Source organism: Ochlerotatus camptorhynchus, unplaced genomic scaffold (assembly GCF_037179485.1).
Source record: "Ochlerotatus camptorhynchus isolate MF236.1 unplaced genomic scaffold, CSIRO-AGI_Acam_v1.1 ptg000189l, whole genome shotgun sequence".
Taxonomy (NCBI): domain Eukaryota; kingdom Metazoa; phylum Arthropoda; class Insecta; order Diptera; family Culicidae; genus Ochlerotatus; species Ochlerotatus camptorhynchus.
The window spans coordinates 530,111-557,500 of NW_027040679.1; the positions used below are offsets into that span (position 1 = coordinate 530,111).

The window sequence follows — 27,390 nt, forward strand, 5'->3', positions numbered from 1 at the left end:
CAAAAAAGGAGCAAGAGATTCGACCCAACGATATAGTTCAGCCCAATAAGTTACTTTTGAGTAAATTGCATATTCCTAAATTTACGCGAATTAAACTTAATTTTGGGTATAATATACTTAAGAGTAGGTAATTTTTTTGCTGGTGTTAAATGGAAACTACTATATGCGATTTACTCAAATTTGGGTTATTGGGCTGAACCCCGGAATTGAGGGAAAAGTACTTAATTTTGGGTAGTTTTTCATCTCCGTGTAGAGATTTACTTATAATAACTGGTATGGGAAAACCGGTTTTCCATCGACCCTCACTGGAATTATCTAAAGAGTACCCGCATAAACGCGAACCATAAATTGACCTTACCTAAAATGGTTAAAAATTGTTTATAATCCCTGCTAAACTTTAACTGAAATGGTTATGGAACTTTACATGAACGTTTAATGATAAAGTTTCAACCTTATGTATTATGGTTTTTTGGAACTGGACCTTACAAATAATGGGTTGTTAAGAACCATTACCGTTCCAAATTCTTGTTTTCTCCATACATTTTCGGAAAGAGAACTATATTAGGACCTTTTAACTTATGGTTTGAGAACTTTAATGGTAATGGTTATGGTAGTCAGTAAGGTCCACGAATGGTTTTGTAACATCGATCAACTTTATGTGGAATATATCGCGAATTGGTTGCCTGTAATTTACAGATTACCAATTCACGATATATTCCACGTAAAGTTGAGCGATAATACAAAACCATTAATGGACCTTACTGACTACCATAACCATTACCATTAATGTTCTCAAATCATAAGTAAAAACGTTCTTATATAGTTCTCTTTCTGAAAATGTATGGAGAAAACAAGAATTTGGAATGGTAATGGTTCTTAACAACCCATTATTTGTAAGGTCCAGTTCCAAAAAACCATAATACATAAGGTTGAAACTTTATCATTAAACGTTCATGTAAAGTTCCATAACCATTTCAGTTAAAGTTTAGCAGGGATTATAAAATTTTTTTAACCATTTTAGGTAAGGTCAATTTATGGTTCGCGTTTATGCGGGTAACTTTCCATTCGCTTACGCTTACGCATCGAAGATTCACGGTGCTTTTATGATGTTTTTTTTTTTTATGTTGTTGAAAATGATGTTGGATGTTAAGATGGTTTCGCGAAGGTTCCAAAATATTCAATCTCGTAGAACTCTCAGTTGACCAAATCGCACATAGGATCGTATTGTTCTGTATAAGCGAAGTTAAATTTATGCTACCGAAGACTGATCACAGCTTACGGTGCTCTGTTTAGTTTTGGCAGCTGCAAAAGATGAAGTACGTTAAAGACAAAGTTGATACACACTTATTATATTATATTATATTATATTATTGCCAACTTCGGTAATTTTGTACCGAACTTTTAACAGCTGAACGTTCGGCAAAACTTTTCAAAAGCTGTTTCACTAAATTAAAATTTTGAAACACAGTCGATTTTGTTTAATTAAAGGAGTCTTGATAGTGTGGTTTTCCTTGTTTTTAAGCTTTAAAACTAATGAATTAACACGCCTGATTTTTACCAAACAGTTTAGCTGTTGAAAGGTCGGTAAAAATTACCGAAGTCGGTTACCATTTCTAAGTGTGTAGCATCCACAAATGGCCGTTATCATGGCTGATTTGCTTTGTTCAGTCATGATAGCGGCCATTTGTGGATTCTACTAATCTTCTCCTTAAAACATATTTTAACCGTAAGAAAATCGGATTTACCTTTTATTTCATTTAGCAACAAATAGGTGGGCGGTTTCGTTTTGGCCCCATTATACTTAATATGGTAGAACGTTCTGTTGATAAAATCCCACATTGGCTCACATCTTTCTGAATACGCAAAATTAAAAAGATGGTAAGCTTTAAAGTAGGTTATGTTTTCGAAGTCTACCATTATATATGAACAATTTTCCAACGTTCCTATGACCGTCATATACGGCGGTATAGAGGATTCTTTTTTAACTTTCTCATCATATTTCTGTTTATATTCAGTTTCTGTGGCGCAAACCATAATAAACGCCTCTTGCGACTCTTTAACGCTATAAAATCGTCGTTTGGCCTCAATTGGTTGCTGATTCCTGATCCTGGAGTACGGCAAAATCGTTTGCATTAGACGGAAAACTATGGCGGCTGAAGTGTCTAAAATATACAAGAAAATTTCATACAATGTTGATAGAAACAAAACGTAACTGATTTAATTACTTTTTAATAGATTGCTTTTTTATCATTTAGCGTTTTCAAAAAATCTTTATCTTCTGCAGTCTTAATTGATGTATGATGTTTGGGGAAAATTTCTTCTATCATTAGGTCCACAAACTTTTCCAATGAATCGACTAACTCATTTTTTTGGCCGTATATGTGGACAAAATCAAATTCGATCTGTTCATTAAAAAAAAAGAACATTAATAATAAGTTTGGTGCTTGAACAAAAATTTAGAGTCAGAAATACCATTCGATAACCATCAGGATTTTTGTATTGTGACCAAACGTCAAATACGTACTTCAAATAGTTCTCTTGTTGTCGTAAAGCGTTAAGCCGCGTCGCAGCGCATCCAACCCAATGAGCTATTTTTTCCTCGTAGCTCATGGTAGTCATTTCATGCTTCAGAGCACGGATGTGTAATTCCTCGTCTTCTCCAATCGCATAATTTTTAGCTGGATTTCCATCTGCGGACTTCGTGCTCTTTTCACCGGCCGATTTCCGGTTGAGATTGTTTTTCCAATTGCGATATTTATGGTAAAGTTTTCCTAACGGCGCACCATTTTTCCGTTCGACATAGTAGTAGGCCTATGAAAAAATGCACCATAGTTGTATTTGACATTTACGAAACCAACCTGTCGTTGCAGCTGAATTCAAGCTGAACATTGCATTAGGTCCTAGGACATTGATCGATTCTCTTCGTCGACTTTCTCTTTCGTTAATAACTTGAGCACATAACATTTTCATGTCGTTTTTGTCGATAATAGCTGCTTTCATCGATCTGGCTGCTCAAAACAGCTGGGAATGTCTTTAGAAAGTCGACGAAGAGAATCTGTCAATGTTACTTAGGACCTAATGCAATGTTCAGCTTGATGACGAAATCTCTATTAATTTTTCTAAAGATCATAATATCTACTTTGATCAATTCAAGCTGAAGCTCTTCGTCGACTTTCTCTTTCGTTAAAAACTTATTCACAGAACCGTTTCTTGATGTGATAGATAAAAGCTTCTTTTATCGGTTTATGTGCTGAAAATACCTGGGAATGTCTACATGACCGTGGGGATGCAAAGAGAAAATCGACGATGAGAATCTGTCAATGTTACTTAGGACCTAATGGAATGTTCAGCTTGAATTCTCTTCCTCGACTTTTTTTTTGATAAACACTGCTATGCAAACAGATTTCGTGACATTTGTACCACATAGATTGATAAAGCACATTCTTATAGCGTCCAAAATGTCTAATACAACAGGGAAAGGTTTTGAAAAAGAAATAAGAATCGATCAATGCAGCTAGGACCTTTTGAAATGTTTATCTAGAAATAAATCCTATAGGAATTTGTGAAAACACAATAAGAAGGTTGACTCAAAAGACAAGTTGCGCAGTAATTATAAAAGAGTGTTTTTTTTTTAAGTTTTGCTTCATCCAAATTAACTTTAAGAACTTCAGCTGATACTTTTTTGCAATGGAGATGCATATGTTTTTTCGGCTTGTTATGTTGCGAGCATACGTCTTGAATTCCTTATGCTTCGCTTCAAAACGAAAAGACCAATAATGCCTTGGAGCTCCTGATTGCAGAACCACTGTATAATAATGCAACAGAATATAGTGTTTGGGCTTCAACGTGTCTTTGAACAGTTGAACTTAATCTTGGTGGTTTTTATTGATTATAAAACGTAGTCGTTCTGCCAAATCATGTGAAATTTCAAAAGAAAGAAGAACATCAATCAATTCTAGCAATTTCAAAAGAATCAACCATACTTCATCGTCATCCGGAATGAGGTCACCAACCATAAGAGGAAATAGGGGAAATGACGGCTTCGGCATGACAGACTATTTTCGGCAACCCAAATTGAAACACTATTTTCACTGGATTTTCTTACGAAAACACTTCGCTGAATGCATGCAAACGATTCTTTATGCTTTCAGCTTCAATTTGACTATATTTTTACCACTGAGAAAAAGCAATCTAGCAGGGTTTTCTTAAAATGAAACACACGCACTACAAATTGTAGCTGATTTCGAGTTGCCGATAATAGAACAGCAGATTAACATGCAGTTCAAATGGAACGGTTGCCGAAGAAAAACTGGTTGCCGACAATACTCGCTCTCACTAGAGAAGATTGGAGCTTTGTAAAAGCGTTTCAAAACAGTTTTTGACAATTCTTTCGACTGAAATTGTTAGAGCAGCTGGCAGCAAAAGACTGTAAACAAACCAATACTGCATATGTGTGCGTTCCATAGAGAAAAAGGCTATAGAAAGTAAGTCGCTGCTTAGGTTGCCGAGAATACGTAATTTCCCCTAGATGTATAAAACACATCATCTCTCTCGCGGTCATTGTCAAGTGGAACTTGTTTAAGTGAGCTTGGGTAATTTCAGGGGATAGGGTATACGTCCCTAACCTCGGTCTAATATGCAGCCATAGATTACGTTTTTAATCATAACTCATCAATTAATTTACCTGCAAACGATATTCTACTGCTAAATGGTATGCTTAGATATGCTTATCATGTCGTTTGCTATCAGGAACCGCAAAAAGTTGAAAAACTTACTTTTTTTAAGACAAAAACTCACCAGGGAAATGTATGTAATATCGGTCTATTGTCCCCAAATTGGGTCTATTTATGGATGCAACTTCGTCCTATCCTGTTTGATTCTCAAAAAAAACGCTCTTGGTAACGTTTTCTTATGTATTTTTTTTTATCACTATCACTGTTAACTTAATACTCTTCATTCCTCAAAACATTTCTTAGAGAAAATTTTACGAAAACTACATTAAATCACTCAAGTTAAAAATTAAAAATTAAAAATTTCGCTTATCGTCTTTCGACCGCAGAATATCTAAATCAAAACATTGTGATGTTCATTATACAGATTTGGCAGAAAAAATCTCCCTTCCTGTTCGTTCCTTATCATCCAAATGCAAACCACATTGTTGACGTTACTCTTATTGCTATATGCTGTCAAATGAATTTCATGGGCCAAAGTTAGGAACATAGAAAAGAAATGTGTCCCTAAAGTTGGGTCCATGATTTACTTGTGAAAACGTTGTTAAACAATTAAAATAAACATAAAATATTCAAACAGTAACTGTGAGTTTTACGTCTAGTGTGTATTATCAGGTAATTCCATTCAATAAATGCCATAATCAGGCCATTTGATGATCGTCAGTGCAACCTTCCCATCTTAACCTTAGAAGTCATGGCGGCTAAAAACTCCGAACAGAGTGATATTCTCAACCAGTTTTATTACTTACGAGAGCTGAAAATGTATTGAAATGTTGTGATATAAATTGATTTGTGTGTGGTACACATTTATCAATCATCAGTGATCAATATTTTCCTTATTTTTTGTGTAATATTCCTTAATTAATTATTTATTTGCGTGATAGGCCGAATGAAAGGACTAGACCCACATTACATACCGTAACCCTATATTGTCAATCTCTATTTCCCCATAGTTAAACATATGTTTACGTGTGTTCAATGTTTCTATCGTTAGATATTTGCTTGATATGAAGTATCCGATGATATGACAAATATCGTAGTGGCAGACACCCTCAAAAACGTCGTTCATTAAATCTACAGCATAGTTGGTAGTCACGTGGAAAGACTCGATAGTATTAAAAATGCATTGTTCTTTAATGCCTGTTGAACTGAGGTCATTGGCTGCTACATCTTCAGAATAATTTTGGGAGTTACGGGACAAACTCATATTATCTGTGCTCAAAGTATGCGTAGTTGACTTAGGAGTTTTGCAAAATCTGCAGAAAAACTGATGATTGAATGATGAGGTGAATCCAAGAACTTTATTTAGACCCACATTGTCTCCTATAAAAAGTGCTAGAACAAAATGAACGCTCTTTTTTTCCTTCTGATGTTTCTATGAGAATTCCATTCTCCTCTATTTCCCGAATATACCGAATTAAGGCGCTTAGACATTTCTCGTTACCGAACTCCTTGTAATCGTGTCCTTTGATAATTGCTGCCAAGTAAATTTCTGAGTTTTCTACAACCGGAAATGAATAATATACAAAAGATACAGGATCAGTATGCGTCCCAAGGGCGTTATTGATTTCAGCATCATCAATGTAAAGAAAAAACGACAAAACAATTTTTCCCGCATCAACATATGGTTTACTTTTTGCACGCCATAACGATCGATTAGCAATCGATTCCATATTTTCAAGTGTATGGAGAAGCAAGTAATTTTTCTCAAAAACTTTACGAAATTGAAATGATAGGGGTAGTAGAACTCCCGTAACATCAACCTCATCGTAGACAATTTCTCCCCGACGGTATTTTTCACCAATCTCTTTGTTGATTTCGAATTCCTCATATAACCGCTTACGTAGTCATTTTGTGAAAGCCAGTTGAACAATTGTTGCTCATTTTCACATCTGAAGAATGGATTTGATATTTCTTGAACGAGTGACGTTAACTGTAAGCGATGCTCCAAGTCATTATTATTACAATGCTGGCTCAAAAAATTTCTTACTGAGCCAACAATTGGATTGATAATTTCATTCATCACGCTTTTTTGAATGTTTAAAACATCTTTCCGAGTAAAATTGTTATTATTGTGAAGCTTAAGAGTGAATTTAATACCACTCTTGTCAATTGAAATCTTATCTTGGGGGACGTCCATCGAAGGCAACACAGATGATTGATTATAATCTGACAATGATGCTGATTCAAATATAGGTTGGTTTTGTTGTAAAAAGGGTGAAGACAATGGATCGGAGGATGGATTGCTGGGTGAAGATAGAGGAGGATGCTTTTGTGTATTGATAATTTGGTTATCGATAGGTTGTTTTTGGATGTGGCCTTTATAGTGACGAGTCAATGAACTTAAAGTACCAAACAAGGTGTTGCAATTACCATGAAATGTACATTGATAGTGATGTTTTTCAGGAAATTCATGGAACAATTTGAAATGATTTGTCATAAATCGAATTGAGTCAAAGCGAATACCACAAATATAGCAATCCATTTCTATGACTCTGATGTATGATTCTGTGTATGGTTCACGCTCACCTGAAAGTCAGATAAAATATGATATTTCAGGCATAACATTTGATAACGGCACAAAAGCATTTGTAAACCAACTTTCTAAGGCCATTTACACGCGAACCAAAGTACGCCCACGCAAACCAATACCACTTACGGAAAGGTGAGAGTTGCTCCCATCCGATGATAAAGTTGGTTTGCGTGAGCGTACTTCGGTTCGCGTGTAAAGGGCCTTAGAAAGTTTGCTTACAAATGCTTTTGTGCCGAATTGGATGTTTGTTGTATTAGAAGCTAGATAATAGCTTTTTCATAGATTTGTGTTAGTTGGGAATGTCTTAACATGGCCGTGAGGATGCAAAGAGAATTTGTCAATGTTACATAGGACCTAATGCATTGTTCAGCTTGAAATGTTAATCCAAGCAGGATTTTCCCTCTCAAATAAATAAAAAAATAAATTAAAAAATTAACAAGAGAAAATCGACTAAAAGAATCGATAATTGCAGTTAATTAAATTAATATCAGGGGAACTGGAAGACAGTTGGGCAACGCGATATTTGATCACTTCTCCAATGGATGCAATATGAAAAATACTGAGAAATCCTAATTTCCGGATGTTTTTTGTAACGTCGAAATAACCTCAAAAAAGAATACGTACGAAAAGACCATCCGGAAATAAGGATTCCTCACTGTATTTTGCACATTGCATCCATTGGAGAAGTGGACGAGAAAAAAAAAACCCTGTAACTAGGTACTTACTCAGTTTTGGCTCGTCAATTTTTTTCCTGTCTAATTTCACTTAAAACCGCACTTTTTGCAAAACTTACATTTAACATTTTATCCGATGACATGCAACACGAATGCTTCAACAACAAAATAGTGTTATGTACGAAAACTCTTTCTACGAAATAAGCGTGAGAGGATTAACGAAACAATATTTTCAGTGCAGAGATCATTGAACACCTCCCGTAGATAAATCAAAAATCATCTCCCGTGCGAAGATTTGTTTACAAACAATCCTGTTTCGAAACTCACCATGTGCAACTGGTGATAACACAATCCCAAGCACCAAGCGAAAAGAACAAAGCATTCAACTCTGGCACCTCACACACCTATCTTATCACCAAAAATTTCTTCCTCTCACAGATCACACTTTTGACTACCCGCGCGAATAATGGACACGAAAAACAATAAAAAAAACAATAAATACAGTGCTGATCGACACCTTGAGAGGAGAGTGTCTTTGAGTGGTTTCATGAAAAACGTGGCCGAACTGAATTAAATAATATCGCGCCGAATAACAAAAGGAAACATCCACTTACCGGAACGTCAAACCTAGTGCGTTAGTGATAAAACGGGAAAAGCAAAGTGTTCGCTTGAAGTGAAACTTTGACGCGATAATTTGTGTCCGTGAAATCAGCAAACACAAAGCGAATTCTAGTGTAGCTAAGAGAAAAAAAAAACATTTGTCAGCGGAGACCGTAGCGGGGAGCTTTAGTGGAAAGTTGAACCGCATAGTGAAGAGAAAGAAGAAAAAAAAACAGAGGCACCGGTAAGCCTTTATCTTTGCCAAGTTTTATGTACCAAGAAAAAGGAATAGCGACCGTTAAGTGCAATTCAATCAAAGAAGTGGTTTCCAGAATAGTTGTCAGATTGGAAGACAAAAAAGAACGGGCAAATGCGATGGCAATGATTAATGGAAACTTAATGGAATAAGCTGCATGAGAAAGGGTTTTATGCTAGTGCTTTGACAGTACATCTTATGCGAGTGACCATCTATTTGTGCTTTTTCATCAATAACTGAAACCATACAGCGATTGATTCTTCAAAAGGTAATTCTAACAAGGTGTGTTGTGTCTTCCTGTAAATGCATCCTGTTTTGTATCTGTTTTCATATCCATTAACTACTGCATTAATTACATTAATACACAATGTAGAACATTAACTACATTTCAACTCCATTAATTACAGTTGAAATTTCGTAATTAAAGTACATTAATTACATTTTCAACACTTTTAATTACATTAATTACGGAGAGATTACCGTCAGTACTACTTCAAAACGCATTATTTACATTAAGCACTTTTGATTGCATTTCAAATTCAACGCACCGGTTCTTTGAAAGATTATACTGCAGTCAATGGGAGCCTTGAGCCAAAAAAGAATTGTTTTTATTTTGGTCAAATGAGAATCAGCTTCTGCACTTTTCATACAGTCAACTCACACTTATTCGATCTCTCCCTCCGTAATTCCTTATTCTTCCTTAACTCGATCATTCTTTCAATATCAATTACAGGAGTGTTAACTGTGCAATATTTGACTATATGTGTGCGCTTGTTGCTATGGTAAAATTTTCACTCAATTCTTTTGTGTGAATAATATTGGAATATGATCGATACAGACATTTTATGTTCAAGATTACTCAATGAAAAATGCTTGTAGTATAGTCTCAAAAAGCAGGGAAAAGTATTTTCTGTAAAATCAATACCTGGTTCTTTTGGCTTCCTTAAGAATTTTAACTAAATTTATGTTTTGTATTACTTCTGCACGAAGTTAATTACAGTTTTATTATTTATTATTCATATTTTAAATTCTACAAAAGTATCTGATGTACATTCTAAAAGCGGTTTCTTGAAAATATATTTGAAATCTTTTTTCACAAAACGAAAAATTTATAGTATTTGCAATCAGTTTGCGTCTTTCTCAAAAACTCCACAGTGAAATGACTAATTCTAATGTTCGGTTACAGTTTGATTCAGAAAATAATAAAAAGTAAAATTGTCTTACGTCTATTTGTTTCTAACACATCTGCTGTCCCTTTTTCTCTCGGATAAATTTATAACTCTAATAGTGATAAGCTCCAACCGGTATTATCCACGAATTATATCCCGATCAAGAATGTCTGGCTGCTTTGATGTCGACATCAGAGTTAATTAACACGACTCTAAGCAAATATTTTGCCGACCATTCAAACAGGGACGGTATTAAAATTTAATCCGAGTTGGAGCTTACCGCCATAATAGGGGATCTGTTATTCTACTGCTAGGACCTTCAAGTGATTGTGGATAAGTGTAACTTTCCAAATTATGGAAATGTTGAAAGCAGTCTTCAGTGGACCCTACACGGTTGCTTTTATTGATAAGGTGCAGCATCGCGCTTGTGAGCAAATAGGTTTTCGTACTCACAAGAACATTCATTCTGTGCTCACGCATGCACCCAGCCAAATGAACATGAGTTCGAGTGTATGTTTAAAGTTCATGCGGGCACTTCGTTTTCTTCAGCGCTCGAACATCAATGTTTGCACCCAAGCGCAGACGCTGGTTTCTTTTTCAACATTTTGTTTTCGAGTAAACGTGTGGTGTGTGTGACGAACACGAAATATTTTAGTGGTGATTTAGTAGCGTTACCTATTCAGATATCCTTTAAATTTGTCGAACCTCTTAACGGAATCCCTTTATTAAGAGCTTTGAGTGGGTTGGTTTATTTCCTTTAAATTCCGTTATAATTGCTTATATTTTGACAGATGCACGTATTTCGTCTACTACTTGCAGACTTCATCAGTGCCAAGTAATTAACAACAGTGGTGTTGAGTACTTGGCACTGATGAAGTTCGCAAGTAGTAGACGAAATAGGCGTATCTGTCAAAAGATAAGCAATTATAACGGAATTCAAAGGAAATAAACCAACCCACTCAAAGCTCTTCATATTCAGATATCTTTTATCACAAGAAGTAATCGTTGGTAAGTAAGACTGCAAAGTTAAAAAATATATATTTCAGCAGAAGCATATTTAGTGTAGTGATCCGCGCACTACGTCGTATGGCAGCCATTTCCATCCAAAAATTCTCAAAGCAAATTGCAACTAAAAAAAAAGTTTTGTGTTGTATTGTTCGCACAATTTCTTGATGGGGGTGATTTCTATAAGAATGCTTATTTATATAAGAAAGCTCTTTATAGGTCGTATTTGTATTTTGGTCAGACTTATTTGAAATTCACTATATATTTCTTGTGTGAATGGATATACTTATTTTAATGACAAATACAACCATTGATGTACGTAGCAACATCGATTTACGGAGGCAAACATATAACATTCTTATGCGATACCAGTTGGGACACAGTGACTGCAGGGGCCTCAGATAGCCTAGTATTATTCTAAATGTTTTAAGCACCTGCTTACTTGTTTCCATAGTTATATTTAACTTTACACTATATACATTATGTTTATTTTATGGAAAGAACAGCATGTGATTTTACGTAGGGAAAATTCTCGAAATGTTAGAGGGACTGGCATTTAAACCTCAAAATTAATAACTATTAAAATGCATCTAGAACACTAGGTTGCTTGGAATACGAAAAAGAAGAAAAATTGTATGCACTATCAATGATTCTATTGTCCGCATCAGCTACGCAAGTCTCAGTTGAGCGGTACTTCTCGGCAATCAAGCTGGAGCAACATTGGCTGCGAATGTCCTCACAAATGCTCAATGATTTGTTGACTATTCGGTTCAGTCGTTATTTGTTATTTTGATTTTCAATTGATAGATAGAAACTATAAAATGAGCATATTACTTAGCAATAATAGAAGAAGAAAAAACCCACCAACCATTTTCCAAATTTGTGTGCAGCTTTTGTCCGACATTCCTTTATTTCGGAATACTGCATCCACTTCCTTTATCAATCTTTCTTTATTACTAAATTAAAATTGAACTACATTATAAACATTGCGCAATGCTTGACTGACTTTAAGTCTTTTAAAAGAAATCTTTAATTAATGATTTGCTGGCAACTGCGCGCAGTCAGAAAGATATTGGTGTTGACAATTGTCGCAAAACCGGACAAAATTTCTATTTAAATTACACACGTTAAACCCCAATTAACATCTAGTCACTCGCCAACACCAACCAACCATTCACGTAAAACCTCCGAGTGCAAGACGGTTTTATGACAGGTGGGCAGGAACTCACGGTCTCCCAGTGTTGGTGAGTTCTTTGCCGTTAATGTTCACGAAAAGTTCACTATTTTGCTATACAGAAATTCAAAACAAAAATTTTTATCTGCGGATTTGAACAGTTTTTGACCTGTTTCATACTACCGGAAGGTGTATGCTGGTCACAAATGCCGTGCCATACTGATTTCCTACTCAATTAATCAATTTTTGATGTGAAATTCGCTAATAAACACGAGGCGCATTTCTTATAGCAAACATGCCATAACAAAATGGGCATGGTTCATTTTAGTAAACAAACTAACACTTCTTCCGACTGTGGCACCTATGTAAAGGGTGATACGGTCAAAATTTGGTCAAGGGAAAACGCGTGTAAATCGGTGAAATTGTTTATTTAAAAAATCAAATTAAATTTCTTTTTCAAGTTCAATTAGTATAAAATTCAGGAAAAATATTCAGTTAGGCTTCCGCTTTTCCAAATCCGAATTGCCGGGCCTTACGCTTGACCCCTGCCATCAGATTTTGTACAGCCACCTTGTCCACCTTCTTCGCCGCAGAAAGCCAGTTTGCCTTGAACTGCTGCTCGCCCTTAGCAGTTTTTTTGGTCTTCTTTAGGTTCCGCTTGACAATAGCCCAGTATTTCTCAATTGGGCGGAGCTCTGGCGTGTTGGGAGGGTTCTTGTCCTTGGGAACCACCTGCACGTTGTTGGCGGCGTACCACTCCATGGCCTTTTTACCGTAATGGCAAGATGCCAAATCCGGCCAAAACAGTACGGAACAACCGTGTTTCTTCAGGAAAGGCAGCAGACGTTTATTCAAACACTCTTTCTCGTAAATTTCTTGGTTGACAGTCCCGGAAGCTATGAAAATGCTGCTTTTCAAGCCACAGGTACAGATGGCTTGCCAAACCAGATATTTCTTTGCGAACTTTGACAGTTTCATGTGCTTGAAAACATCTGCTACCTTTCCCCTTCCTTTTGCCGTATAAAACTCCTGTCCCGGAAGCTGCTTGTAGTCGGCTTTGACGTAGGTTTCGTCGTCCATTACCACGCAGTCAAACTTCGTCAGCATCGTCGTGTACAGCCTCCGGGATCGCGCTTTGGCCGTCGTATTTTGTTTATCATCGCGATTTGGAGTCACTACCTTCTTGTAAGTCGATAGTCCGGCTCGTTTTTTGGCTCGATGCACGGTTGTAGACGATACACCCAGCTTATTTGCGGCATCTCGGAAAGAGAGGTTAGGGTTTCGCTTGAAACTACCGGCAACTCTCTTTGTCGTCTCAGCGGCTTCCGGTTTTCGATTTCCTCCTGATCCAGACTTCCTGGCTGTCGACAAACGTTCCCCAAACACTTTAATTACATTTGTAACGGTTGATTTGGCAACTTTTAGCGATTTTGCCAACTTTGCGTGCGAGTACCTCGGATTTTCGCGATGCGCGAGCAAAATTTTGATACGCTGCTCTTCTTGCTTAGACGGCATTTTGACAACTGAAGAGTGAATTCCAAAATCAAAATAGGAGCAACATTCTACACACACACACCTTCAAAATGAGGGGTGTTCAGGTTTTTTAAATGCAAAATTGAAAGAAATACGTCAAGTTGATATTGACCAAATTTTGACCGTATCACCCTTTATTAGGCGCCGAGCTCCGAGTGCAACCTCGATGTTCGAGCACAGGCGCAAGCACGAAACATCAAGCCTGAGTTCATTTACGCTGCGCTCATCCTCAGGTGTTGTTCATTTCTCTCAAGTTCGATGTGCGTGTGTAAACATGAGCCTGAGAGAGAACACGCGCTTTGAATGAACTTGTACTTCTGAAATTTGAACTCACGCTCAGCGCCGTGCATGTTTACGTGAAGACTGGTTGAAAGCTTACAGAATATCTTATATCGGGCGACCATCGTTGGTTGGGTTCGTCAAATGGAAGAAGTAAAGAAAAGAATGCTTTAAAATCTTCAAGATCTTACTCCTTTGCCGGAACTTCAATCACTCGTGGTTTGTCGATGATGCGAGCCGTGCCGTTACCCTTTTCAACGATTCCAATAATCCATGCTTGACAGCCTTCCTGCTTCTCGATATCCTTACAGTAGGCAGCAGCTTGTTCGCGAGGCAAGCAGATGAACAGTCCTCCGGAGGTTTCCGCCGAGTGTCCGTGCAGCATCTGGAACATATTTCCACATGCCTTGGCGACTGCAGCCATCTTTGCAATCACCGGTAGATTGTGAATAACGAAGGAAACCTCATTCTTCTGGTGCGATGCAAGCGTCTGTGCGTGACCCAGCAGACCAAATACAGTGATATCGGTAGCCTCATGAGCGTTGTATTTGTGCATCAGTCGGGCTGCAATACGGTTTAACCGAGACATCGAGTCCATCGATCGGTGGTACGCCTAGCGAACATCTTCCTCGGAGACGACCAGCTTTATGCGGTTCCAGCGTTCCGATTGATTCAACCACTGATGTACATTGACGGCTACCTGTGTTCCGAGGGCCTTGGTCAAAACCAGGACGTCACCAACGATGGCATTGTCCGGAACGATGAAGTCATTTTGCTGGCAGATGGTGATGGCCACCCCACCGATCGTACTCCACGGGTTGACGACACTTTGGCCACCGGTGACGGATGTGCCTGCCTCCAGGGCTGAATTCTTGAATCCTCTCATTATGAGCGGTATGACGACATCCCGTTCCTTCTCGGTCATTTTGGTGCTGACGGCAAGCAACATCAGCACGTTATCGCACTCGGTCACTCCCATGGCATACAGATCGCTCAGAACGTTGGCGCAGACTATCTTACCCATCATGTAGGGATCGTCCAAGTTTAGATAGAAGAAATCCGTCGTCTGCACCATACACAGCCCTCCGTGACGAACCGGAATGACCGAACAATCTAGACCGATTCCGATTCGAGGTGATGACATCGACAAATATTGCGCCTCTGGGTCCTGGGTATAGTCCTGCTGCAATGAGGAGACCAACTTTTCCAGTACATCCTTGGGAACTTTACATCCACGACCAGGCATGGGAAATCATTTTTATTCATTTCGTGCATTCATTTACATTCATTTGTCTCTAACTTTTTTCTTCAACAGCATTCTTCCAAACGGTGTACAGATCTTTTGTAGGTTTTGTTATTAGCTACAATTTTTGTTAAAAAGTCAAATCCGTTTTTCTTATGCATGACGAACCAGAGCGAACAGAAGCCACTACTGTTTTTCAGTGAATGTATTCTACATTCACTGAAGAACAGTAACAAGTTCTGCCCGCTCTAGTTCATGATGCATAAGAGATACAGATTTAAAATATGAGCAAAAGTTGTAGCTAATAACAAAACCTACAAAAGCTCTATACATCATTTTGCGGAATTCCGTTGATGAAAAAAGTTAGAGGCAAATGAATGTAAATGACTGTATGAAATGAATGCCATTGATTTTCCATGCCTGGCCACGACCCTTCAGATCGGTGAAGCGCGTCAATCGGAAGGATGCTTCTAAATCATGGGCGGTCGGATCGAAGGGACGCCGCAGTACGAGTCCTGGATTTCCACCCAAATCCAAATGAGTTGGACCGATAGACTATATGTGTGCGCTTGTTGCTATGGTAAAATTTTCACAGTTAATGATTGTACATAGTTGAAATTGCTAAGTTTCAAATAGCAGACTTAAAGTGATCATTTTATACGATAGATAAGGAGATGAAAGTATAGAGTTGACAGTGTGAAAATTGTATATAGAGAGTAGAAAGCGAGCAAGGACAACTTTGAGGAAGGTACGAATCGGAATGATCATCTCTCTTTATCAAACTCAACCGTTGGAGAGGGGTTTTCTTCCTATTTGATTTTAAATATTCCTCGAATTAGCCCGGAATTTATGCAGACTTCCCCTGAAAGTGACTTCCAAGAACTGTTTTTTTTTTTAATTTTTTTTTCCGTCTATGTAAGTTTATTCCAGACTTCCTCCAGAAGTTTGTTCTGGGTCCCGGGAGATTTTTTGTAATTTATCCTGGATGCTCCTTCTGAATTCCCCCAGAAATCCTACCGACTTGTTCCAAAAGTGTCATCCGCCTTCATCCGCATGTTTTTCATAACTTTCTTGGAAAGTCTTGTCCAGCTTGTCACAAAAATATTTTCACTTTCACGGATGTTTCTTTCAACTTAGCCTGGAAGTTTTCCCTGGGAGTTCTTTTAAACTTCTAAAAAAGTATCTATAAGCATCCTAGACATTACTCTTGATTTATTGATACAACCGGTGTTAAATTTCCCAGGAATGGTTTCCTGATCCATATACTCTATTTTCATTGTCAAAGTATATTTAATATGCCTTATTATAGCTGTCTCCCAGGCATTAGAACCTGGGGGCTGCGGAGTTGTTCGATTTTATTTTGCAAGTGGAAAATGGAAAACTACTTGAACATTTTCTCAAGTTCAAAACCATTTTGCTCGATTCCCGGCTAAAGCTCTCAGACAGGAGGGCTCGAGCCCCCATGACTCTATAAAAATTTGTTTATGTACATGATGATCCTTCAAATACACTGAACATTCAACAAAATAATGAAAGTGATTCCAAATCTAATAACTTTTCTTAAGTTCTCAGGACTCTGAAGATCTGAAAACTTTGCTTATGAGGTTATGAAAATTTCCGGGGTTTCTAGTTACGTTAATTGTTCTGCCTTAAGTTCTCTGATCTTCTGTGATGTTCTTAAAGCTTGTTCTTCTGAAAAGTTTCTGCAATTTTCTTGAATTTAATGAAACAGTTCTTGAAATTTTCCTAAAATTTCTGAAAGCCCTGATACCATTGAAAGCCAATTTAAAGCATCTGAAAACATTTCCGTAGTTCTTGGATGATTTTGATTAGTGATGGAAATCAAGCGAGCATGATCCGATTTACAGTTTGTCGTAAACTGTACAGATCGTGATCTGTACAAAATACGACCAACGATTAGTCCTCTTACACCTTGAAAATACGTTGTTGCGTAGGCAACTCACAAATAACAAATACATTGTTAGACTGAGTCAAGCTCAGAGAAGTGAGTTACCCTTTTCGCTCATTATATCCACAAATCGCAACATGTGCTTATTTCACGAGACGAGAGTGAGTGTCTCTCTGTGAGAAGCATTCTTTGGCAGTTTTTTGGTTACAGAGCAATAGCGAATTTGTTTATTCCCAGGTTGGTAACAGTTCTAACCCAGTGCAAACCCGAACTTTTTTTCAGCGTGAAAGTCGACCCGTGCCAGGTTATAAAAACAAACGATCAAACTGACGTTCGCTAGAAAACAAGCTAACCCTAACTTCAAAAGCAAATTTTCATTATGTCGTAAGTAACATTCGCACCAATCCGAGAAAAATAAAGTTTTGTTTTGATGACCGAAAAGTTATTCCTATTTCCAAGTAAACACATATAATCTCATAGTGATAGCAATGTTTAACATATTTAGCAGGGTTTTAATCATACAACTGCAAATCGCTAGCTTTCTTGCTAAAAAATACTGGTTTTTGAGTCAAAAGTTATTATACGTCGTTTGGTGGCCCCTATTGTTACTTAAGTCAAAGTGTATTTACCAGGATATTCGGGAGAATTATCAATTACGTCTCCTTACGTGCAGCCCATTCATCATTTTAGGACCACCGAAATCATCTTAGCAACAAACAGTTCGATTTATTCACTTTAATAATGAGAAAGCGAAACGACGAACGTACACTTTTCACGGGTTTCTCAGCGCTGTTACTTAAGTCAAACGACATCTCCATAGAAATTGGGTGACTTAAGTAACATCGAAAACTATTTTGATCGGAAGGTGATTACGTCGAAAAGCAATTTGACTGGTAAATAAATTTAAAAATGGAATTTGATCCTATATTCGGACAGTATATAGTGTAATAGCAGGAGAATCGATTGACACTGATAGCTCTACTTTGTTTACCTTTGTTACATTCGACGTAATGAAAATTTGCTCTCAACTTGATACCCAATCCAGGTTGGAACGGTATAATAGATCAGTGTACGAAGATTTGTTGCACTCTTCTCTCACCCGTAAATTTTGACAGTTTTGGGTGGTTTGTTTTGGCTCCCATTCGTTGCCATCTCTTTTACTCAGAGACAAAATGATTGGAACCGAAAAGTGAGGTTAGGGACCGTGCACTGCTCTATAAACAAATTCGCTCTAAGCAAGCATCAGCAGATAGGTGCTGACCATCGGTAGGGGAGAACAGTCTATTATGCACCCCCGGGGTAAAATGGTGCCGTACGGGTTTCCGTTGCTTTCCCATTACTAATTCTGGAAATATCATGTGCCAGAATGTTAGTTCAAGCACTGAACTAGCAATGCTGATTGTTAAATTCACGAATTGACAATCGGAAAGCTATGAAAAACAGCGCAGGGCCATTTTACCCCAGGGGTGCGTTTTGAACCATCCTACCCTAACTTTTAACACGAAGGCTGAAACGGGGCGATGTGCGGTTTCTATAGGTGAGGAGGATACAAACAAGTCGACTCTTTCGTTCTCTCGGTTTCGAATGCGCTACGTCACATCTGTTGCTGTATTAGAACGCGATGAGAATAAAAGAGTCGACTAGCTTCCTTGTACCTCACCTGTAAATAGCGCACATTTGGCTCAGTAGTTCATCGCATAGTTCTGTCAACACGGTGAACTGTTCCTTTCTTTTTCACTCCACCGAAAGGACCAATACCGCCAACGCAACAACATGCATCTTTTCTAATTCACAGACTGAAAAAAAGCAAAAAAAAAAAATCTCGATCATTATGGCAATGATCATGATCTGATCACGGTTGTTCATCAGTTGTACATCATCCGAACAACTTCTTGTACTCAGCTGTACGCATTGAGATCTTTAGTTTGTAGCGTGCACTCACAATAAGCCTTGCGTAGTATAAGCAATGTATCGTGAGTGCACACAGCAATGATGTTGTTATCGTCTTGCTCTTTGGAGATCTTGGTAACTCACTTTTCGAAATGCTCTCTGCGTATTAGTGTTTAGAGACAGAGTTCATCGTTAGCTTATGATGATGCCAAAAAATCTTGTAGTAGGTGTGTGCGTATTCATTGATCACTAGAAGCGATTTTTTGACATCACTGTTTGAAGTTTTCAGAGCTATCCTGAAGTGAGCAGAAGTTCCTTGGAATTCTCGGAATTTCCACGAAATTCTCAAAACAATGATTCCCATAACTTTTCTGATGTTAAGGAAAAGTTTAACGACCAGAAAAAAAAACTGTTGATTTAATTCTTCTAAAATTTATGGAATTTTTCGATCGAAAATTTATGTCAACAAACATTTTTTCTTCATCATCATGGCACATAGTTGAAATAAAAAAACCTGAAAAATCAACCTGTCAATTTTGTTTAGAGTCAAAACATTTTTATGATGAAATAGCAAAAATATGTTTGCATGTATTCTTTACGAAATCCAATCCAGGAAATCCATGAAAATCTGTTTTTCCTTAGATTCCTGAGAAAATTTACATTTAATAGCTATATATGCAACAAGTTGCAAAAAGAAGATTTGTTCAACCAACGAGGCTTGTCGAAGAGTAGGACATTATGATATTCAAATCAGTGTCGGAAAGTGACACGTTTCAGTAATGAGTGCTAAACAATATGTTTTCTATCTCATCATGAAAACAAGTTGGACTCTAAACCAAAGCATTGCGAAACTATTAACTTTACAATGACAGAAACAAAATTGAAGCAATACTTCCCTTATATTTGTTTATTACAAACACGCAAAAGTAATACAATGTTAACCAGATACTGGTTTAGTCTTATTGAACACAATATTTTTTAGAAGTAAGACGTGATAATGTTTGCACCATCATACAAATAAGGTTCCCGTTTCACCTGTGCATATAATGCCTTGGTTTTCTTTGCATGCACGTAATCTATAGCTCATACCGTAGTAGGCTGTGTATAAATGAAAATGATTTACTCAAGGTGGCTACATATAGGTGTTCTAATGTGTCAAATTCATGATTCAGCCATGTTGGATTTTTGTATGGGACAGCGACCGAGTTTGTTTACAATTTGCTCTAAAACCGCACTTTTCCCCCCCGCGACCTCCTCGCCTATATAGTGACAAAGCTGTATCACCATTTATATACCCACCATGGATTTACTTATAGCGAATTCGTTTATTATTCAGTTCCAACCTGGATCGGGTATCAAGATTGGGCCTGCTTGTTTTCTGACAAACGTCAGTTTGCTCGTTTGTTTTTAAAACCTAGCTCAGGTTGAGGTTCACACTGACAAAATGTTCGGTTTCGTACTGGGTTGGAACTAGTGTTAACCCCGATAATAAACGAATTCGCTATTAGTTTGACAGTTGCAGCATGACGGAGTGGCAGCGTATTCGTGATTTGTCCCACGCGCAAATGTCGCAAAAATATATTGCAATCGCCGTGGGAGTGTCCCGGTGGACCTTCAAAAGGGTTTTTGACCGAAAAAAGAAAGGACAACTATCTGCGAAGGTGCCCACAGGTCGTGTGAGGTCAGCTCGGGTTCCGAGGGTTATCGCTGGCAAAGGAACACGGGATCAGTAACTTTACGGCACGGAAGATCGTAAAGGAAGATTGCGGGGCGAGGTCAAGGGCACGGAAGAAAACTCGCATGATTACCAACCGCATCCGGGAGCTACGAGTCGAACGATGCAAGAAAACCTTTAACTTCCTTAAGCGAAAAAATCCGGTAATCCTGTTCACCGACGAGAGCATGTTTACCGTCGATCCCGTATCAAATTCCAGAACCGACCGGTATATTAGTTCACTTCCGGTAAAAGACGTGGCCGATGAGCACAAGAACGTGTATCTGATCAAGCATCCTGGTAACGTTATGGTGTTTGGATTGGTGGTTTCCGACGGCAAAAAAAAATGACCCAGTGTTCATTCCAGCACCGCACTCGGAAGTGGTTGCAGGAACATCTTCTGTTCTGGGCGAAGGATATGTGGCCGCCATTCAGCAACGATCTTAATCCGCTGGATTACTCAATATGGCGCGTCATGAAGGCCAAGGCCTGTTCTAAACACCACCCGAGTACAGCAAGCCTCAGACAAACATTGACCCGTACCTGGAGAGAAATTGATTCAGACTACATTATTAGAACCTGCCGTGCATTCCGGAAGCGTGTGGAGGCCGTAATTGCAGCAAGTGGAAACTCGATCGATGATTAACATAGTTTAAGACTCTGAAAAACATCCCCCCTTTGAATAAATAAAAAAACTCGAAATTTTTGAGAATTTTTTTTAATTTTGACGTTGCTCAATGGTGCAAAAATTATCACGCATACGGTAAATTGTAATTTTCATTGCAACAAAACGGTCGACTCTTTACTTTTTTGCATCTGACTTACAGACATAATGACTAAGAAAAAAGGTTTAAGTAATAGTTTTTTAGAGATTTTTTTTCGGGAAATTCCATTTAAAAAAGAGTTTTTAGAATTTTCTAGAAATTATTGGAACTTCATTAAAGATCCCGTAATATTCCTGGTGTTCATGCCACTTCCACAGTGTTCTCTAAGCTGTCGAGACGAGCAGACATACCACTCGATGTGTATCACGCGATCGTCTGTCTACTCGGCAGCAACCATTGTATGGTGCTTATGGTTCTTCATATTCAGTGTTTTCGGTCGATGGGTTCGTCGACCTTGAAAAGCAACCGTTTCGTGATGGGTGTGTGAGTTAAGACCACGATCTACGTCCATTTTTGCAGTGGACGCGCTATGCCCCCTTTAGGCGGTGTTACCATACAATGAAACTACTGGAAGTGAATCTCGTTCTGATGTAGGAAGCTTTTTGGATAGCTAAAGATAAAATGTTTTTTGTATTGTATCTCATGCCTATAATTTGATGAAGTATTGCATAGTGAACAAGAAATCTCGGCACTGTAAAGTTTATTCGATTGCGCCTAGTAAAAAAATGACATTCACATTCTTTGAAATTTTCTTGACTTTATTCTTGAGGCAACTGTAAAGTTCCTGCAGTTGTTTTTATTAATCAAACGGCCTTAAATTTAAAATTAAAATCTTAAAATGTGCAAGGGATTTCTCAAATGTTTCCAAAAATTTTAGAATGCTCATGGAACTGCCATCAATTTATCAAAACTCTCCGAAAGCTATCTAACTTTTTTATAGATCTTCAAACTTATCAGAAGATTTCTAGAAGTTTTTGTTAAGTTCTCTAAGTTGATCCAACTGTCATGAAGATCTCTGATCTTCATCAAGCTTCTAGAAGGAAGCTGGAACTGTACTGAACTTCTTTCTTTTAAAGATCTTTAAACTTCCCAAAGTACAGGTCTTTCATATAGTCCTCGGAACTTACCTGAATTTTTCGAAACTTATTTGAATATTTTGAATATTCCTTAAAGTTCTTCGTACATCATAGATCAATATTTTTGCACCCAGCTAGTATTTGATTTTTAAAATATCAAATCGATTTGCGGAGCATGGAGTAACGAAAAGTAACCACCATGTCAGATCTGAGTACAAATATACAAGATATATCGCTTTTACTTGCAGCCTACAGCTTTTAAGGTTGGCAGTTGGTCTGAGTGCGTATGGCAAATAACTGTTGAGCACTTTGCTTACTGTTTCACTTTTTGATTGGCTGATTTTTTTTTTTTGCACTTTCACTTCTGTTCTGTGTAGCGTTTAAAAATATTTCAAAACCAATACTCGTTGGGGGCTGTTCATAAACTACGTAGACAGTTTAGGGGGGGGGGGGGTGACAATTAGCCATAGCCCATACAAATTTAAAAACATTTATATGGACAATTGTCTACGCAGGGGGAGGGGGGGTAAATAATCCAAAAAAACTGTCTACGTAGTTTATGAACAGGCCCTGACAGTGCTTTTTAAAATTTTAAAAATATTTAACATCAAAAATTTAAATTACACACTTATTTTTTCAACCGAGCTCGGCTGTGCAAATCTCGGCAAAAATAAGTCTCACTGAGATCTCAACAAAAGTGACATTTGATTGCTGAGTCTCGGATAATGCTAAGCGGAATCTCAGCAAACAAATGTGTAGATGCTGCATTTTTCAAATGATCAGTTCCAAAAATACCAGTATTTTCACATGCCAGTACCGGTATTTCGGTACCAGAATATCACCCGGAATCACCGGTAAAACAAAGCAAAGACGAGTAAACACACAGGCATAATTCCGAACATTTCAATGACTAGCAACGTTCTTGAAATATCAAAGAAAGATCTCAGTGTCTATACTGGTTTGATAACAGGACATTCCATGTAAATATCATTTGAAGCTAATAGGAAAACTTCAAGAGGATATGTGTCGATTCTGTGGCATAGAAAAGGAAGACTCTGAATACCTCCTATGCTCTTGTGCAGCAATCTTCAATTTCTGGATAAGGGGCTGGCAGAACCCTTTGATATTTGGAATGCAGGTCCCAGTCAAGTGGTACATTTCATTTGAAATGTAATACCTGGCTGGGAAAATGCTTTTGGTCAGTCTATGTGGTCGCTTCACAAAATAGCATTACGACATAACTTATAAAGCAATATAAAAACGGGGAATATCACAATAGATCAAAGTATTGGTCACAGTGATAAATATACCCAAGGCGGAAAAAAAAACACACGCATCTGAGCTTAAGCTATCAGCTTGTGCTAATGAAAAATGGGCTCTCCTGCAAAATGTGCTTCTAATCTAAAATTTATAAATTTTAACGGTTTGTTTGTAGAATAAACGGATAACGGATTTACTTTCCTTCCGAAGGAGGACGTGACCAGAGATTTTTATGCCTCAGAAAAATACCACTAACCTCGGCTAGGATTGAACCCAGACGCATCAGGGTGAGAAAGCTTAAGTTTCCATTGATGTTGGAACTGTTTATAATTGAATGAGCTTATCTTGTGCTTATTTTGTGATCTTTTTGTGCTTTACTTGACCGCTTTTACCGACATCGCACGTCTCTCAAAATGTGTACATGGTCTCTAGCGCTCTAAAATTGAGTGAACTAGACTAATTATCTACAGCACAAAGATTTTGTGAGCACAGCTTTAAAATCTATCATTTAAAATTATTCATCTTTAATAAACACCCATCAGACAATCCTGGCTGCGCCATTGGCAATATTCAAATTAACAACAAACCGGTTTATCGGTATTCAATGCTCGACAGATTCGGTCGATAACACAAAAAAACCTCATCCCAAACGAACTAAAAAAAGTATTACTGCAAATCGGTGGTGCAGCAAAACAACTTCTAGCAATAGTATCGGTTGAACGAAAATTGCATTTTTCCAGAAAGTTTCACGTGATTCTACACAATCTTAACGAAGTCGAAAACTAGAAGCAACAAAAAAATACAGAAAAGCTACCCTCAAGATAGATACATAACATTTTATGTTTCGCCACATGCTTCCTACCAACGAACCAGATCAAGCTCTAAAAATAGAGAAACATTTCCCGCTTGGAAAATGTCCACAACTGGACACATTGCATTTGATACTGAATGCTCTTGCTGTGGTAAAAGTGGGAAAGATGGAATGCAGGTCAGATTGAAAAGTTTGCCATATGTTGCTGCATGCAGGATTTACGGTGACGTGCTTTAGACGAACAAGAAGTTGGAAGCTTGCTCGGATACCATTCCATTTCCGAAAAGCTTCCAAAGATTACTGAGAAAAAAATCACTTCCAGCATTACAGCACCATTTTCGTTTCCCCGGAAAGGCCAACAAGCTAGCAATCACAATGTCACAAATCCCACAAAAATATAAAGCACCTTTACAAGAAGTAACACATCTGTTCGATGTTTTCTCTTTCCTCCCTTGCACGGTACAGGTAGTCAACCCAAAAAGCAGATACTTCTGAAGCAAGATGAATCCGATCCCACGAGAACGAGATAAGTCGCACACAACGACCGAACGATCGGCGTGTAGTTCCTCGAATCTGCTACACGCCCTATCAGACGACAGCGAAATCGAGTGCCTCGAGGAGAATGTCGTTGTAAGTATGTAATTTAGTATTTCATTAACTCCGGTGGTCTGTGTTCGGTTGATTACGGGTCCTGCTGGCCAAGCTTCAAGGTAACTGATGTACAATATGGAAGTAACTAACTAGACTTATCATTTACTCGTAACCTTCAAATATTGATAAACTTATTCATGGTGGAATAGATGTTGAAGGCATCGCCTTGTGAATTCTTGCGTACAACATTTGGCAAATTCGCCTATTGCGGTTACTATTTTGATATCTTTAAATGAATATACCAGCATTTATTAATTTTAAGGTACGACCCAGGAGGGCTGTTAGCGAATCACTTTTTAGTGACTTGGTCACTTTTTTAAGGCCTAGTCACTAAAGCCACTTTTTGTTGTAATCAGTCACTATTTCAACTTTTAGCGTAAATTTATTTCAAGATTATTCATTCTTCTTGCAGAGTGTAGGATCTGATAGTCATTTTCAAATAATTTGAAGGTGTGCTGCTTCTATAAAGCTTTTTGCCGTTTAATTATCTACAGGGTGTCAGTTAATTTGGCTAAATAAAATTCCTTGAGTTTTCCAGAAGTTTGACAGATAATTTTCAGGTTAATAATAATAAAGATATGTTTAAAACGTTTTAAAAAAAGGCTTTTCGTAAAACAACAACAACAACAGAAAGCAAACGATTTTTGGACAGCCCTGGCAGTTCTTAAAAACAGCTTGATCGCGCACGGTAGGACCCGATTTTCTACGTTGTGTTATAAAGATTAAAATACGATGATGATTTGGGTCGTCCTGCCATGGCGGAGGCAGACAATACTGTGTGTGTTTATTGTATAGAGGACATGGTATCAATTAAATTGCAATCTGGACAAAATGACAGTAACATACATAATTGAAAGATGACATCTGTTGGTAAGAGTATTAACTATTCCACAGTTCAGGGTAAAGGCGGTAAATGTCGCTTGCGCGAACACAGCTTTACAATCAAATCCATTAAATATTGAAGTTTGATACTTACTTAATTTTAGTTAGTCTAATATCTCAAAATATTCAATGTTTTGAAATTTCGTATTTCATGTTTTCCAAAATTTTCAATGTGCCAGCCAACAACCACTAACCTTACAACTTCACAAAAATCCAGAGATTGTCAGGAAAGTTTAAAAGTGTTAAATCTATGGAACTTAAGTGAAAATCTGAGAACTTCAGGAACTTTCATGATCTTTAGCAAATACCGAGAGCAATTCAAACAAGCTGAGTGAGCCCAAAAAAGGAGGAATTGCGGAATATCAGTTTCATTAATTTTAAAAAATAGCGGTAAATTTTAAGAAGTTGAGCATTTCCAGCCCAAAACGCAAACCGGTTGGACATGAGTGTTTTCGATTTGAATGAAACATAACTTATATGTTTGCTGGTATATGTTGCATTTTTCGTTTCAATATGATGTTGGTCTTGACAGCAACTTTTGGAAAGGGCGTATTAAAAAAAATGGAATGTATTTTTTTCAAAAAATCATAACATTAAAAATTATGATTGTGTGTGTGTATGTGTGTGTGTGTGTGTGTGTGTGTGTGTGTGTGTGTGTGTGTGTGTGTATGTGTGTGTGTGTGTGTGTGTGTGTGGTGTGTGTTTGCGTGCGCGTGTGTGTGTGTGTGTGAGTGTCTGTGTGTATGTGTGTGTCTCTCTCTCTCTCTCTCTCTCTCTCTCTCTCTCTCTCTCTCTCTCTCTCTGTGTGTGTGTGTGTGTGTGTGTATGTGTGTGTGTGTGTGTGTGTGTGTGTGTGTGTGTGTGTGTGTGTGTGTGTGTGTTTTATTTTTTTTTTTTTTTTTTTTCTTTTGGCAAGGAGGAAACCTTCAAAAAGGCCATCGTGCCACCGCTTGACGACTGGGCGCACAGTCGCGGTGACACGGTGTGTGGGATTCTTACCGCACTAAAACCTCCTTAGACGCCTTGCCCTTTTCCCCCGGAACCACTTGTCGTATTACTTCGGAGGGGGCCGTGCATTACGCACCTCACTTTACCTCAGCTAATTGGCGCTTCCAGTTCGCTGATCGTCTCTCCAATTTGTGAGCCATTTATCGCCCAGCGTCACGTTCTACTCGGTTATCCCTGGTGGTGGATACAGCCTACTCTGACGGAGAGTTCTCCCGGCTTCGGCTTTCAGTTCGCACTTGTGTGAGCACATTACTACTTTCTAGTTGGTCTTCCCGCCATTTTCGCTGCAGCGCTGACATGATCTGCGTTATTGCTCTGCTGACGGCGT

The 27,390-nt window shown here is 38.0% G+C and overlaps 3 protein-coding genes across 3 annotated transcripts in view; 1 reads left to right on the plus strand and 2 right to left on the minus strand.

Moving 5' to 3' along the window:
- The first annotated feature begins 8,448 nt into the window (after positions 1-8,448).
- GrlHz (Gustatory receptor-like Holozoa) overlaps positions 8,449-27,390 on the plus strand; it is a 307,521-nt gene continuing 288,579 nt past the window's right edge. The window contains exons 1-2 of the mRNA XM_065223284.1: positions 8,449-9,061; positions 24,987-25,151. Coding sequence (XP_065079356.1) covers positions 25,023-25,151 — 129 coding nt within the window. The 5' untranslated portion in view covers positions 8,449-9,061; positions 24,987-25,022. The remainder of the gene's footprint in view (positions 9,062-24,986; positions 25,152-27,390) is intronic.
- Positions 14,076-15,162, minus strand: LOC135702246 (inactive selenide, water dikinase-like protein). Its single transcript, XM_065223280.1, has one exon. It carries the CDS (start codon positions 15,095-15,097, stop codon positions 14,567-14,569), a length of 531 nt encoding a protein of 176 aa, XP_065079352.1. The 5' UTR covers positions 15,098-15,162; the 3' UTR covers positions 14,076-14,566.
- On the minus strand, positions 14,141-14,542 carry LOC135702244 (inactive selenide, water dikinase-like protein). Its single transcript, XM_065223278.1, has one exon. It carries the CDS (start codon positions 14,540-14,542, stop codon positions 14,141-14,143), a length of 402 nt encoding a protein of 133 aa, XP_065079350.1.